Source organism: Spermophilus citellus (genome assembly GCF_964194105.1).
Source record: "Spermophilus citellus genome assembly, chromosome: 15".
NCBI classification, from domain to species: Eukaryota; Metazoa; Chordata; class Mammalia; order Rodentia; family Sciuridae; genus Spermophilus; species Spermophilus citellus.
The window spans coordinates 42,555,764-42,572,310 of NC_138195.1; the positions used below are offsets into that span (position 1 = coordinate 42,555,764).

At 39.3% G+C, this 16,547-nt stretch overlaps 1 protein-coding gene across 2 annotated transcripts in view; it reads left to right on the forward strand.

Annotated features, from left to right (window-relative positions):
- The window catches only part of MYPN (myopalladin), a 95,537-nt gene extending 85,020 nt beyond the window's left edge, over positions 1–10,517 (forward strand). For both annotated transcript variants that reach the window (XM_081267309.1, XM_081267307.1), the window contains exons 19-20: positions 2,462–2,595; positions 5,739–10,517. In XM_081267309.1, coding sequence (XP_081123435.1) covers positions 2,462–2,595; positions 5,739–5,908 — 304 coding nt within the window. In that variant the 3' untranslated portion in view covers positions 5,909–10,517. The remainder of the gene's footprint in view (positions 1–2,461; positions 2,596–5,738) is intronic.
- Positions 10,518–16,547: the final 6,030 nt, after the last annotated feature.

Consider the following 16,547-nt stretch of genomic DNA (forward strand, 5'->3'; position numbering starts at 1 on the left):
CGTTTTCTGCTGTTGCACATGGCCATTATTGTTAGTGTTATTGGTTTCATTCTGTGTCACCTCGACTGGACTGTGAGCATCTGAGCTTAGATGAGCATCTTAGCTTTGTCTTTGTATGTCCTGACTCCTCACAACACCAAGCACCTTGCCTTTTACTGGTAGCAATTTATACAGAATGAATGAACAAATGCATGCATTTCCTCAACTCACTAAACTGAAGCAACAGCATTCTAATATGTCTCTGACACCAGGCACAAGCCCTATTCAGTTCTCCTCCTCACCACTGTTAGAGTGGTCTTTTACAAATGCAAACTGATTACACCACCTGCAGCTTAAGATGTGTCAACAGTTCCTTATCACCTGAAAGGAAGAATCCCAACCTTTTACCATGTACATGTGGCTCTCTCTCCTGCCTTGTCCCTAGTCTTCCCACCTGCTAGTCCCCATGTACTCTCCACTCCTGGCCATAATGAACATGCCACCCTCTCTTCTATACCATCATGTCTTTGCTCAAGTTGTTCCACTACCTGGAACAGCCTCATCCCCAACCTTTTTTTTTTTTTTTTTTGGTACTGGTTATTGAACCCAGGGGCCTTAACCACTGCACCACATCCCCAGCCCTTTTTGTGTTTTACTTAGAGACAGGATCTCACTGAGTTGCTTAGGGCCTCCCTAAGTTGCTGAGGCTGGCTTTGAACTTGAGATCCTCCTGCCTCAGCCTCCCGAGCTGCTGGAACAAATTCAACCTTTTAGAAAGGCTCTAGCACATCTTTTGGGAAGCTTTTCACAAGTTAATTGGGTATGTTATATTATAGTACTTACAAAGTACATTTTTAAAGTAATTTCTTTTTATTCATCATTGGTCTTTGTGCAGTGTTCATTTTTTTGTTTCTTAATCTTACATATGCTTGTGCTTCTGAACATCTTCACACCTTCTCCTTAGTGCCAGGGACTTCCCCAAATAACCTTCCCTCTATGTTCCCAAAGCACCTTTCCTGCGTCATTTCTCTATCGTGTGTTGCATTCTATTTGTTGCTACTTTTACTTATTCAACTCTTATTTTTTCTTTCCTACTAAGCTTAGGGACTCTTCTAGAGAAAGAATTTTTGTCATTTTCATCTTTACACCCTCAGCACCCAAGGCAGCACATCCAGAATTGTGCCCAACAGAATATTCTTTTCTCTCTCTCTTTCTTTCTTTCTTTCTTTCTTTCTTTCTTTCTTTCTTTCTTTCTTTCTTTCTTTCTTTCTTTCTTTTTTTCTTGGTACTGGGGATTGAACCCAGGGGCACTCAACCACTGAGCCACATTCCAGACCTTTTTGTATTTTATTTAGATTCAGGGTCTCTCTAAGTTGCTTAGAACCTCACTAAAATTGCTCAGGCTGGCTTTGAACTTGTGATCCTCCTACATCAGTCTCAGAGCCACTGGGATTACAGGCATGAGCCACCTGGCCCTGCCCAACAGAGTATTCAACAAGAGTTTAATAAAGAAATATTCCAAGAATGAATTCATTAATCAGAAAGTGAAGATAGCCAACATAATAAGGTGGTGAAATTGTGATGGGTATTTTTTTTACTTTTGTTATACTTGTTATGACTTTATTTAGTCTTATTATTTTACAAATAATAAATAGCTTTCAACCAAAGGGACACACTTGTTTATTCTTCGAACTCAAGAAGTTATTGGTATTATCTCTGCCCGGTAAATGAGCTGTGGCAGTCTCTGAAGGGATCTTGGAACAGGGTATGAAAGCGGCCAGAACAATAAGGGGTAAAAGGGCCAGGTAGCCACGTGGTTGGTTCTCCATCCTTGGCCGCAGATCAAAATCACCTGGGGAATTTCTTAAAAACCCTAATGCTTGGATCCCAGCCTGAGGTTCTGATGTAATTCCCTGAGGTGTGGCCTGAGATTCTAATGTGCAGCCAAGGTTGAAAACTACTGATGTACAGAAAACAGAAGGAAAAAGCAGGCTGATTTCCCCAATCACATTAAGCTAAATTCTGCATGCATTCCCTCTGGTCACATTAGGAAATGCCATCTCCAGGCTGTAGATACATTTGCCCCTGGGATCTTGTTTTGATTTGCTTTCCCGCAGCTTCTTAACAAAGTTCTCACTGAAATTTCCAATCTTATTTAGAAAAGAGATCATTCTGTACTTTGTTTGCGAAAAGCAGGGTTCCCCCTGATAGGAAGGAAAACTTTGGGTGGAGCTGGAGCAATGGAATATACAGACACTGGTCACAGCATCTTGGATGGCTGTCACCTTCTTCTAAGCATTGTAAGGTTCATTATAAGGTTCATTGCTGGTCTTTTGTAGTTTCTTTTAACCTTCAGATTTGCTTTGTGCTTGTCTTCAACAGAATTTCCTTTTTTTTCCCTTTAGAGAGTGAGTTTCCCTAAATTTGACAGAGATGCTTCTGCTCCTACTTAAAATATGGGTATGTTCTTTCTCTTCTCCAGCATGCACCAGGACACGACAGGATATGTCTGCCTCCTCATTCAGCCAGCCAAGAAATCAGATGCTGGATGGTACACGCTGTCAGCCAAAAACGAAGCTGGCATAGTGTCGTGCACTGCTAGGTTGGATATATACGGTAAGTATAATGTCATCCATTGGTTGAACATCTGTGTGTGACAGGAAGCTTTAAGATCATTTTTTTTTTAGGATTAGTAAGTGTCCATAAAAGAATTGGGTAGATTTTAGTGCTTAAGAGATGGACTTTTAAAGTCATCTGGTCCTGGGTACCTCAGGGCTTTTGTACACTTCTGTGTTTTGCCATGAACTTAACCTTCTTCCAAAAGAGGAATTCTGATCCTAGGAAGACTTCAGCTAGCCCACAATGTGCACCTACCTGAGGTGTGACCTGAGATTCTAATGTGCAGCCAAGTATTCTTAGCCATCCAGTGTCTTCATGCTGTCTCCTTCTGCAGTGGGTCACCCACAGGAACTCCCTACTACTGTGATCACCCAGAAGAATTTTCTAGATGCCATCATTCATTTATTTATGCTTTCAACTAATGTGTATTGCTCCAATCCCCCAATCATAGTTCCCTATTAAGTGGAAGTAAATTAATAATATTAAACTCAAGTGACATTTGAATAGTGACATAATTAATGAAAGTGGTATCCTTGGTCCTCCCAGGCTCATGAAATTATTATAATTGTTGTTACCCTCATTTAAATGCTGAGAAAACGGAGACTCAGAGAGTTTAGCGACTACAGCTAAGAAGCAAACCCAGGTCTTCGTTATCAATCCTTTGAGCCATGTTTCTCATTTTCAAAGGATCTAAGAAATTAATCTTTATTAATGTTTTTGTGTGCTCTATTCCCCTTCCTTAAACTCTTTGACATTAACTGGTATGTTTTAGAGTCATGGTCTTTAATCCAAAAGAGTGCTTTTTTCTTTTTCCTTTTTTTTTTTTTTGTTTAAATAATTGGTTAAACCAATAAATTTCACATTCATAACTTGTTTAACATGATTAATCAGAATAACAACAGCAATTCTATTTAGAACCTGAGAGCCCTGCTGTTTACAGGTGAACAACAGGTATCCCCTTTATTTAGTACCATGCAGAAAGGGGTTTGACCTGCCATTTTCCCTAGGTCTCATTTTTAGAGGAAAGATATAGATCTGTATTATTTTTTCTGACTTGAAAAGAAGATCAATTGTGGCCAGGCTCAGTGGCGCATACCTGAAATCCCAGCAGTTTGGGAGGCTGAGGCAAGAGGATCATGAGTTCAAAGCCAGTCTCAGCAAAAGCAAGGCACTGAGCAACTCAGTGAGACCCTGTCTCTAAATAAAATACAAAATAGGGCTGGGGATGGGGCTCAGTGGTCGAGTGCCCCTGAGTTCAATACCCAGTACTCGCCCCTCATCTCATCAAAAAAAAAAAAAAAAGGAAAGGGGAAAGAAAATCAATTGTGAAGGAGGCTAAAAACGTCCAAGGAGAAAGATGCCAATGATAGGTTTCTTGGTCTAGGTGTTTCCTCCAGGTCTGAAGACAATGGGTCTCCAACTGGTAAACCCTGAAATGGATGACTTAAATCAACACTGCCCTCCAGTGGCTGAGTTCCCAGCTAGCCTCTTTCCTGTCCTTCACGGCACTAACAATAGGAGGTGCTGTTGGGTCTGTTGGGATCAGGGGTGGGAAAGATGATGGAGGCCTTAGACTAGAATAATTTCACTATGACCTCCTCCTCTACCACCACCACCACACTTCTAAAAAATGGAATAGTAAGGCTCCACTCTCATCTCAAGTGCTGCTGGGGTGTGGCTCAGTGGTAGAGTACATGCCTAGTATGTCTAAGGCCCTGAGTTCAATCCCCAGCACCAGAAATAAATCCTAAAACTAGGAATTACTGTCCAGTTAAGATGCCAGAGTTATCAGGGTAAGGATAAGAGATGCTCTTAAAGTGGAATTGCTGTAAGTTTTGCCTTCAGTGTTATGGCTTTACAAATTTGATTCTCTCCACTCAGAGGAACTTAAGACTGAAAAACTGATTACAGTTAATGAAATCAACAAAGGACCAATTTATACATCAGAATGCTAAACAGGAGCACAGCTTCCTAAGACCCAGAACCCCAGTGTTCCCCACCTAGTATACCCGCTTCTCCGTATCAAGGTACCCAGAAACCTATCAGGAGATTGCTTGCTAATTTTTTTTCTTTTTGGTACTAGGGATTGAACTCAAGGCCACTTGACCATTGAGCCTCATCCCTAGCTTTTTTCTTTTTTAAAAATATTTTTTTTAGTTGTAGATGGACACAATACCTTTATTTTTATTTATTTATTTTTATGTGATGCTGAGAATTGAACCCAGTGCCTCACACATGCTAGGCAAGTGCTCTACCACTGAGCTACAACCCCAGCCCATCCCCTGTCCTTTTTTATTTCAAGACAGGGTCTCACTTATTTGCTGAGGATGGTCTTGAACTTGCAATCCTCCTGCCTCAGCCTCCTGAGTTGCTGGGAATACAGGCATGCATCACTGTACCCAGCACTTGGTAATTTCTGAATCAGAGATAATAGCAGAGACTGCACAGTGGGGATAGGTATTTTATTCAGGTCATGTTCAAGCCTAAGGATGGAGTCTGCTAAAAACAAGATCTCCTTTGAATAGCACCTGGTGAATATGGAAACTCAAATCAATTCTCTTTTGTCCATGAACCATGCTTGATTGCATATAAGCTACTTTTTAGTCTTTTTGCTTTAACTCATTGAACCTGATTAGGGTTCTGGGTGGGTAGATAGGTAATGGCTGTTTAGGGTGGTTAGGGTGTAGGATGGGTACTTCCCACAGGGTTGAACCCATCTTTTGGCTTCTATGGCCACAGTTTCTTGCCGCTACCTCATGAGGTGCCCTCCTCTGTGAGCCTACAATCCCCTGTACACAGTCGCCAGCAGACCCCACGCTTGTCAGTGAGAGGAGATAATTTTGAGAAATCACCATAGTCATCCACTCTTCCTTCTTACAGGAATTCTAACCTCTTGCTGAGTGAGAATCACAGGTTGTAGAATTAGAGCCTTAAGAGATCACCAGATCAATTTCCCTGTTCATGGCAGGGAATGTTTTATTGCTCTCTTTTACAAATAAGATCATTCAGATCTAGATATCCTTAAATGCTTTACCAAGAATTCAAAGGGAGCATTGGAGTGAGGACAGAACGCACCTCTGTGGGGTACCTGTCAGACTGTATGCCCTTGATCATAACACATTATTTGCTCCATTTTCCAGCTCAGTGGCACCAGCAGATCCCAGCACCCATGTCTATCCGGCCCAGTGGCAGTCGCTACGGATCTCTCACCAGTAAAGGACTTGACATTTTTTCTGCCTTTTCCTCCATGGAAAGCACAATGGTGTATTCACGCTCTTCTCGGAGTGTAGTGGAAAGTGATGAACTTTAAGGATGTCTGGGTGCCTGCTGTGTAAGGGGGCAGACTGTGGAGGGGGAAGTAAGGGCCAGTCACAGCAGTTTCTAAGCATCAGGATTTGAGTGAGTACCCATGCTGTTGGACCTGTGGTAAGAAGTGCTTTGAATAAGTTGGCTGGGGACTCTTGTAGTCTCAGATGAGGAGGTCAAGGGAGCTGTGGGGCTGTGCCTTTTAAAGATTCCAACAAAAAAGTGAGCAATAGAGATGAACCAAAGATGTCATACTGCAGCCATCTACTACTTTGGGGAAAGGCTAGCATGCTCCCTGTCCCCATTATGTTAGGAATGTTTAGGTCCTACTAGGAGAAATTAGGGGCCATATGCCTGGGCTGAGAGAAGTTACACAGTAGTGACCTTAGAATATAACTAATTCATCCAGCAATCAAAAAACTGGGGAAGTTGCTGTCACCTTTCATTAGTTACATTCACAGCAGTAGTTTTGATGAACTCATTAAATCACTTAGCATTAGGAGATCATATCATACAAATCTCACATGTGGTGAAACACTTTTGATTTGCATATCCTGGGTGTACATGAGCCATATAATAAGGTGCCAAAAGGTGCTTGAGACATGAAAAAAAAAATTAACCTGAACACTCAGTGTTGCACTGTGCATTTATTCTGTGGCCAAAATAGGAACCCACCAGCCTGTCTGCACCATTTGGTTTGAAATGGTGATTGATTTTTCTTCTTTCTGACTTTGCATCTCTAGACTCTGAAACTAAAAAGCTGTTAATAAACCAATCAAGGGGGGAAAGTCTTCTGTGGGGTCACTTTAAAAACTACAAGCTTTAGTTGCCACTTGCAAAATGTGCAAGAATCATCTTCATCATTTGCTTGTAAAATAGCACCCAGTATGTACTTACTCCCTCCCAAAAGTCTGGAAGTGTCTAAGGTAATAGGGAAGGAAGAGATGCAGACAAGAAGAGAAGTGATGGGAGAATGCTGGCTTTCCATTTACAGTAGCCAAGACGTGATTGTGGAACGAGAGATCTTTAATAGCTGTGAGCTGCTTTGAGATCATTGATCAAATGGCATTTTCTACATAGAAAATATTACACTAACCAGGAAACTGGAGGGAAAGGGGAATTTGCATCTTTATTCTAATCCACCTATTCAAAATTTGCCTCTCAATTTAAGGAATTTTTAGACTTAAGATCCCAGTGATATCTCTAGTGTCTAGAAAAGAACATAGCACAAAGTAGACATGCAACAAATACTTGCTGGATGAGTAAATCTGTTAGACACAGGAGTCTACAATCTACAGCAGTCCAAAAACTGCCCAAAGAATGGTCATCACAGCACATTTTCCACTGATTCCCTTTGCTCAAATCTCTGGTGTTCTCTATGTCAGGCCCCCTCTGCGGGCATCTTATTTAATTGAGTTAGAGATAGTAATTGCTTAGAAAGGCTTGAAACTTTCTTTGCTCCAAGGCAAGAAATTTCCAGAATAAAAATAAACTCATTCACTCAAAAAAATCCTTTGTGTGTCTACTCTATATAAGATACCATGGTAGATACTGTGGGAGATGCAAACATATGAATAAGACACAGTCCTGCCCTCAGAGACCCTGCGATTTAGTAGGAGGGCCAATGTTTAAGGCATGTAGAATGGATGTTTCCTGAGGCAAAGATCTATTCTTTAGCAAACAAAAGTTTCTAGTTCTCTTCATTCTATTTTTTCATAACTTTTTAAATCTCTATTTTTCAGTCTTGATTTCTATTTTAAAAATGCCATAATCTGCATCTGTAAGAAATGAAGATTTCAGTCAACTATGTTCAGCAGAATTATTAGGTTTTTGTTTCCTTTTTTATTTATGCAGTAACAGTAGTAAAATATAGGCAACTTTAATGGAATAGAATGCATCTTGGATATCCCATAAAATATTTCTGTATTGGCTTCTATTATGAAATCTCATAACCAAGAAGTACTTTCTGACTCAGAGATTGTTTCTAGATTGTACACCTGATGTCCCTATTGCATACACATTTGTAAGCCCTAGAAATTCTCCCATGGGGGGGAGGGTACTCATCTCTATATGTCTTAGCTTTCTGAATTATTTTTTTATCAGTCCTCTTTGATTGTGTTCAACAGAGATCTAGGATAAGTATTGTAATTGGCCACTAGGTGGCGCTGCCTCACTCAAAATATAACAAACCTAAAAATTCCTGAAATTTGAGCTATTGAATTATATTAAATTAGGGTTTCTCAACCTGGGTAGTATTGACCTTGGGGGTCTGATAATTCGTTGTGGAGGAGGACTGACGTATGGATTGGAGGATACTTAGCAGCATCCCTAGCTTCTACCCTAGGTGCCGTAGCAACCCCAACCGGCTTCCCTTTTGTTGAGAACCACTGTGCTAAACACATCAGTGCCCTGCTTTCATAATTCTATTAGAATTCAATGACAATGAGAGTCATTTGAATAAGAAATTTTAGTTCCACTGCACGTGTTTGCTTTCAACATAACCAAAATCAGATTCATTATCTTCCCTTTCATAAACCATTCCTCAACCAAACTTAATGATTTCTAGTAATGGCACCATCACGATCCTCACAATCAGAATAAGAAACATTCAAGTTTTTTTTCTTACTTTTTCCAATCAAGCAAGAAATTCTATTCATCCTAATTTATTATTCCTCTTATTTTCAGGCTTTCCTTTCCATTCCCCTACAGTCACCCAGTTCCAACTTTCATTACTATCTTAATTTCCCTCAATATTTCTAACTTCCACCATAAAAGACTTCTAAGTGGTCTTCTTGGCTCTAATACTGTGGCTTCTTCCTACTCAAATCTAACCCAGACCCCAACATCACCTCATTCTCCCCAAAGTCCTGCTCTACTGACATTATTCCCTAATTTTCAAATCCCCGATGGCTACTTGGAGCCAACTCAGGTAGGTACCAGCTGTTCTGTCTCGGGGTATTCAAGCTTACCCCATCACCAGAAAAAACATCCAGCACAGTGGCAACACCACACAAGACTTTGCCTTCCATCCACAAGCCTCTCTCTGACCTTTACCTGGAGGCTGTCTCCACCTCTGGAAATCCTACCTGTTCCATAAAGTTCATCTCAAATGCCACTTCCTCTGTGAAATATTTTCTGATTCCCCATGCCCCAATCAAACAGAATAATTTCTTTGAAAATTTGTAGTGAATTTCATGGGTCTGGAGGAAGAGATTACTTTCTACAGTGTTTTCTACAGAGCATAGACTCTAGACACCTGCTGCTCTCTCCCCTGACCCTAGCCCACTTTTGTTTGCTTGTGCTAGATTTTAGTTACTCATTGATATGGACTGTGTCAGAAGTTTGCCTTTGTGCCTTATATGGAGTAGGCACTCAATAAATGTTGATTGACCTAAATCAAATTTAAAATTCAATGAAAGTCAGTATGTTTCTACATACAGTGATTGAGTATATGCAGTGATTTTAACCATGGCTGCACAATTAGAATCTCCTGTTGTGCTTTTAAAAATTCCCCACACTCCAATTTATTAAGTCATAAGCTCTGGGGTTGTGACACAATCTTGATTCCAATGAGCAGTCAAGGTTGAGGAGCATCATCTTATTCCCAGGATTTAGTCTCAGGAACATCCAAAGAAATATAGATAGCATAAAGTTGTAGGATTGATATTCGTGCAGAATATACTGTGCCCTGGTTGCACATGCAGTGTGTGCCTGGAACATAGAAATAAGTACATATGTTGGGTATGGAACTGCATGCTTGGAATCCTAACAGCTTGGGAGGCTGAGGCAGGAGGATCTAGAGTTCGAAGCCAGCCTCAGCAACTTAGCAACTCAGCAAGACCCTGACTCTAAATAAAATATAAAAAGGGCTGGGGAAATGGCTCAGTGGTTAAGGCCCCCTGGATTTAGTTCCTGGTACCTCCCCTCCAAAAAAGTTCATTATATTAGACCCTGATATTAGACATGCAGCATACATGAAGCCCCCAGAGGAAGCTCAAAATTAGGCCAGGGAAAAAGGGAAAGTTGTGGCAATTTCACCTAGCCATTTGTTTCAAAATGCCACACAATTCCATATGCACCTTTCTCTGCAAGCAACTGAAGAGCTCTTTATTCCTTGGTTAGTCATGGAAATGGGAATCAAAGGGAAATAGAAAAAGAATCAGAATTCCAAATAGTGAAATTGGTTTAAATGCATCCTTCTCTTTTTATCCTTCACTTAACTTTTGTAGGCATCCAGGGAGAAATGAAAATAGTCAAGAGACAAGTAGTAGGTTAACCTAGGGCTCTGGATGACACATACCATTCCCAGAGAAGTCAAAAGTCAACTCTTGGCCAGGTGTGGTGGTGCACTCCTGTAATCTCTGTGGCTCTCGAGGCTGAGACAAGAAAATTGCAAGTTCAAAGAGCTAGCTTAAACTAAGTGAGATCCTGTCTCTAAATAAAATACAAAATAGGGCTGGGGATGTGGCCAAGCGCCCCTGAGTTCAGTCCCCAATACAAAAAAAAAAAAAAAAAAAAGCCAACTTTTGTAAGGACAGTTCCATTTAGATAATCCTCAAATAATTAATTTACTTGTAATTTGGTTGTTCAAAACTCATATTTCCCTACATACATATCACCCAGTGCTAGATTTCCAAGTGAATCCAGAAAAGTCCATTCATGACTGAATTATAATAACATGACTGAATCTATAATAATAGATTTGGTTTATGGACCCAAGCACTGAGATCCAGGCAAAGTGGCCAGTAAGAGAAAAAAGACTTTTTCCTTCTTTTTAGTGTCTGTGATGTGTCAAAGCTAAAGAGTGTTCATGCTCCTTTCTGCATCTAGCCCCCATTCTGTGTTTTCCTCCTCAGGGCCCCTGTACCTCTCATTCTATAATATCTGCTGCTATAACCATCTCCTCACTCCTTCCCAAAGTCTGCCAGCGTGTTTGCTGCTCTACGATGACCTAAGTCCAGCTCCATGCATCTAGCTAGGTTTGATGTTTGGAAAAAAAGGCCATCCAACAGAATAGCTTCTGGAATGCTTGGGAGCCTTTTACTTGACATAGGTGCTGCATTTTTTGAAGCAGTTATTTTCTCACTCCCATGAACTTTTAATAGAAATTAATAGAATTGCTGGTAGAGCTTTTAAAGAATCAGGCTGTAAGGGGAGAGATAGGAAACAAAGTCAGATCCTAAATTGTTCTTGCTAATGACAATCTCTTCCCATCTCCCCTTTTCCCACACATCCCTCCCAAATTATCTCCCAAGCTGGGATCTTAAGTCTGTTTACATATGGGCTTTTTATAAGTTGGTGGCAAACAAAGCTGCCAGGAGAAATAGCATAAGTAAATATAGTCATAATGGCCTTTTTTTAAAGGTCCCTTGCAGGGTACTTGGGTAAGCGGAACTTAAAGTATTTCCAAGAATGATTGAGCTGAAAATCAATGTGCCTTACCAGTAAGATGAAGTGTTACCTAGATTTTGATAGAGCTTGTTGAAGTAATTCCCACCACTAATGGCCTTTTCTTGTTTTAAGTGGATTAATATTTAAAGAGTTAATTACTGAGGCACTGCTTGAAGAATGCCACGCATTTTCTAAACTTTGACAAAGCAATAGTCATCAGTATACTTTAAAAGTTGCTAATATCGTGTTTTTAAAAAATCTGTGTAGTGCAAAAAAAATTGCATATTGGTTAAAAAATGTGCACCTCTTATTTCTGTCTAATTATATTAGTTAGCACACTTAGTATTACAGAACCATGAACAAGCTGCTCTTTTTTAATGTGTAAATAATAGCCACTTCAAACTCCAAAGAGCAATAGCCTTGAAATTGCAAGAAATAGAGAAAGACCACACTTTCCAATCCTCTGAGAATTGTGCCATAACTGCCGAGAGTAAGCAAAAAAAAAAAAAAAAAAAGCCTGCTGTGTAAGAGGCATATAAACACTAATTTGCTAGAAGACTTTAACATAGAAAATGTTTCCCTAATAAGAAAAATTAAAATACCTCAATATTATTGAATGATAAATATATTAAGGCTAAAATGAATGGACATTTTTCTTTAAAATGGAGGAAATAGTTCTAGTTTACAGATTACTTTTCAACAATAACTAAACCAATTTTTGAGTGTACAAATTTATTTGGCACAAAAGTGATTTTTTTTTCTTAATTATCCCTATCAAAATATATAAATTACTACATGAGTTATAACCTCTAACATAACTCTACAGTAAAAGAAAGATACGTTGTTTTGGTCTTCCTAAAATATTATGCACATGAAGAAGACATCTCATAGAATGTGACTCAATTCTCTAAGATAAACATTCATTCTTAAATGCTTCCTAATTGAAACAGAAACACGAAAAAATGGGATTTAAAGATGGGGATAGTTTGACCAGTTTAGACTGGAAATGGAGACATGAGTATAGTGGTATTACAATAAAAAGTGTTTTGATAGCTACAACAAACATACATTGTCTTCATATTTGAAGATAATGTTATGAGGATTAGAATGATAAAAGCCAATTTCTCAATATTCAGAAAATTTCAAAGAACTTGATGTTTCTACAGAGATTCAATGATTTATCTGGAAACAAAAGACAGATTCTGGTAATTTTGCCACAATTAGGGTGTAAGAATCCGGTGAACTAAGTATTCACATTGGCTAAGTAGTCACTTCAAAAGATCACTGAATGTGTATGTGTACATGGTATGGGAGGTTTTGCTGTATATTTTAAGGAGAGTAAAAATCCTGAAAGTATTCAAATGAAAAAACTTCAAATGCAATGGTATTTTTTAACACATTGGTAAATTAAGTTTTATCCTTTCAGCATTTTGGCTTCAGAAATACCTTATCCTTTATCCTTCTTTCTGCTTAATTTTCACTTTTTTTTTTTTCAAACTTTGGCCTTGCTTCTTTGATCAAAGATTCTCCCTTCATTTCTTCCCTGTAGAGATAAAAATTTGCATAATAGGAGCTCCTTATTTCTAAGGATTCTTAGGTGAATTTTAAGGGGAACTTTCATAATTCAAGTGAATTCAGGGGCTGGGGATGTGGCTCAAGCGGTAGCGCGCTCGCCTGGCCCGGGTTCGATCCTCAGCACCACATACCAACAAAGATGTTGTGTCCGCCCATAACTAAAATAAATAAATAAATATTTTTTAAAAATTAATTCAGATCCATTCCCTAATTTTACTATAACTTTGGGTCTCTGTTTCTTTAACTGTAAGATAAGCCAAATACTTGAGCCTTTCCCAGGATGGCAGGTAGGATAAGTAAAAACTTATAAAGGGTTTACTTTAGACACCCTCCAATAAAAAAGGGTACCAGGGTTTTTTTTGTTTTTGTTTTTGTTTGGTTGGTAGGGTGTCCCTTCACTGAACCTCATCCCCAGTCCTATTTTTTTTAAATATTCATTTTTTAGTTGTAGGTGGACATAATAACTTTATTGTATCTTTATGTCGTGCTGAGAATTAGAACCTAGTGCCTCATGTGTGCTAGGAAAGCACTCTACCACTGAGCCACAACCCCAGCCCTATTTTGTATTTTATTTAGAGACAGGGTCTCACTGAGTTGCTTAGTTGCTTTTGCGGAGGCTGGCTTTGAACTCTAAATCCTCCTGCCTCTGCCTCCCAAACCACTGGGATTACAGGTGTGTGCCACCCCACCTTGTGGTAGCAGGTTTTTTTATTCCAAGGAAAATGTTAAAAATATCTTTCTCAGCCAGGCTAATTAGAGTGTACCTGTAATCCCAGGCTGAGGGAGGAGGATCTCAAGTCTGAGGCCAGGCTGGGCAATTTAGTGAGATCCTGTCAAAACAAACAAACAAAAAAAATCCAAAGTATATAGTTGATCTGTTTTTAAAATTCACATTTCTTTACTGCCCGCCCCTCAACAACTTTGCTTTTCTTTAGAAGAGTAACACAAAATTGTGGACTTTCTTCTTCCAAGGTGGTATGTAGTATAAAAATTAAAATAATAATAATAAATTTTAAAAATAGGTGCTGAGGTAGTGGCTCAGTGATAGAGCCTGTGCTTAGCATGCCCAAGGCCCTCGGTTCAATCTCCAGCAACAAAATAAATAAATAAATCTGGAGGCAGATCAAATGAATTTAAGAAATATCCTATTTGCTTTTTGCAAACAGATTCTAGGAGATTGTGTGTGTGTGTGTGTGTGTGTGTGTGTGTACACCAGGGATTGAACCCAGGGGTACTTAAACTCTGAGCCACCTCCCCAGCCCTTTTTTTTTTTTTTATTTTGAGACAGGGTCTCACTAAGTTGCTCAAGGCCTCACTAAGTTGCTGAGGCTGGCTTTGAACTTGTGATCTTCCTGCCTCAGCCTCCAGAGATTACATTGGGATTACACCGTGTGTTACTGTGCCCGACTTCCAGGAGAATTTATTTGAGCTAGGCAGAATGGCCTAGAAGAATGCCCACTCCTGCTTCTGTGATTGAAACAAGTAGAAATGGTGATTCCACAGGCAGAGCTATAGTGAAGGAGATACCACAGTCCCTTCTGGTTTAAGCAGCACAGGACTACTCCATAATACTGTTCCAAATCCTAACCTTCATGCTAACGTTCCATGCCAGCCTGTCAATGACTTAATTCTGAAACGAACTGACTTTAGAAAAACAAAAAATGAGCATACCTTTTGGTCTCTGCTTTTTGCATTCTCAGCTATATTAATACAAACCCATAAAAACTGACAAATGCATGCACACCCACACACAAATACACATTTCAAGTGAGGAGCCTTGTAGCACCCACAGCCGACTTAATTCAGTCAGAATCAGTGACACCTCTTACCACTTTTGCTTTCTCTCCTTACATAAGTTCTTTCCCCTTGAAGACACACCAGGCCCTCCAAGGCTCAGAAATATGGTATGCTTCCTTCCCAGGAAGCTTGAGTCAACTTATTTTCTAAAGTACTTTTTTGGTTATTGAATTCTTAACGGAAAAGCAACTCTGGTAGCAATTTTGAAAGGTGTGGATTGTGTAAGCTGTATATTTCGCCACTGTTACTAGTAATGAATCAACGTAGGCTTTTATTCTTATTCCTCTGCATCACACATGTTATGACATTCTGTGGAACTGAAAAATCAGCGATCATTTAAGCCAACATGTTTGTGAGCACAAGTCGTGACCTTCCTCAGAAAGTATATGGTACTGTATTCTGGTAGACCACGTCATTTCTGTGACACTTGTTGCTTCCCCTCACCATGCTTTCTTGAAGATTTGCTGGGGTTGTGTCGTCTTAGGAAATGTTGCAATTAGAAGAAAAATTAAAAATCAAAAATCATATTTAATTTAATCTTGATGTTTTTAAAGGCAATTTAGAGGATGTGATGGACTGTTTCTTTATTCATTAAATAAAATTTTATTTATTCTCAATTAATTGCTGGGTGGTTTGTTTTTAGTCTTCAACTTAGGGTTCTTTGTTCTGTCATCAGATGGTCAGCCAGGTGTGGCCACAAAAGGAGACACAGGAATTACCTGATGATTACACGACCCGTGTAACTCCAGAACATGTACAACCAGAAGAATGAGAAGTTATACTCCATTTATGTATGAGATGTCAGAATGCATTCTACTGTCAAGCATAACTAATTAGAACAAATTAAAAAATAATTACGGGGAGGAAGGCAGTACAGGAGAGGCTGAGGAAAACAAAATTTATACAACATAGCCTTTTTTTTTTTTTTTAATGATGTTGGGGGTTAACCCAGGACCTTTGGCTTGCTGAGCAAGTGCTCTACCACTAAGTGACATCGCCAGTAAAGACCACGTGGTCTTTTCTGGAGTTTCTGCGAGAAAGGCAAGTCAAGGCTGGACTGAATAGTTTGAATAATTGTTTAGGACTCTAAGCTATAGGATAGGTCCCTAGATGCCCAGTACCTGGCCCTCAGATAATTAAGGCAATACAATAGTAGCAGATGGAAAGGTTTGGTTCTGTATTGGTTAGTCTGTCCATATCAAAGGCACATCTTGAGCCCTTTCTGTCTCTTAGCATTGCCTAGCCCTGAGAGAGACAGTCTTTCTCCGATCAGAAAAGTTTTTAAGATGTTAGAATTTCATAATATACAAAAAAAAAATTGAACGTAAACAAGTATACTTAGTATAAGAGATGGGTAAGTTCTTTCTCCTCACTCAGAACTACTCCATAATATTGTTCCAAATCCTAGAAATGTTTTCTGCCAGCCTGTCAGCGACTTTACACTGAAATTGATTGACTTTAGGATAACAGGTAAATAAAGACCCTCCAAAATGAGCATATCTTTTGGTCTCTGGTTTTGCATTCTCTGCTATTGTAAGTCATTTGGGGGCTTTTGAGGAGACACTATCAGTTTGAAATGGTAATCCCAAAGTCCTAAGTTAATTCAATTAAATTCTTGTTAAAGTTTCTGTTCCATAGTATATTTAAGACCAAAGAAGGGAAGAGGAATACATGTGAGAAGACAGGTCAGTATTTATGGTTTTATGTGGACTTTGAAATTTCTTTACCCATAGGTATAGAAAAGAAATATCTTCAGTGACTCCTAGGCAGAGAGCACATTTTAGTCAAATCCAGCCCCAAAATAAAACTTCGCTTTCACTGCAACAAGGAAAAAATTTGAGTGGACTGAGCCATAATTGTTGAATCCTTTATCTCTGTGA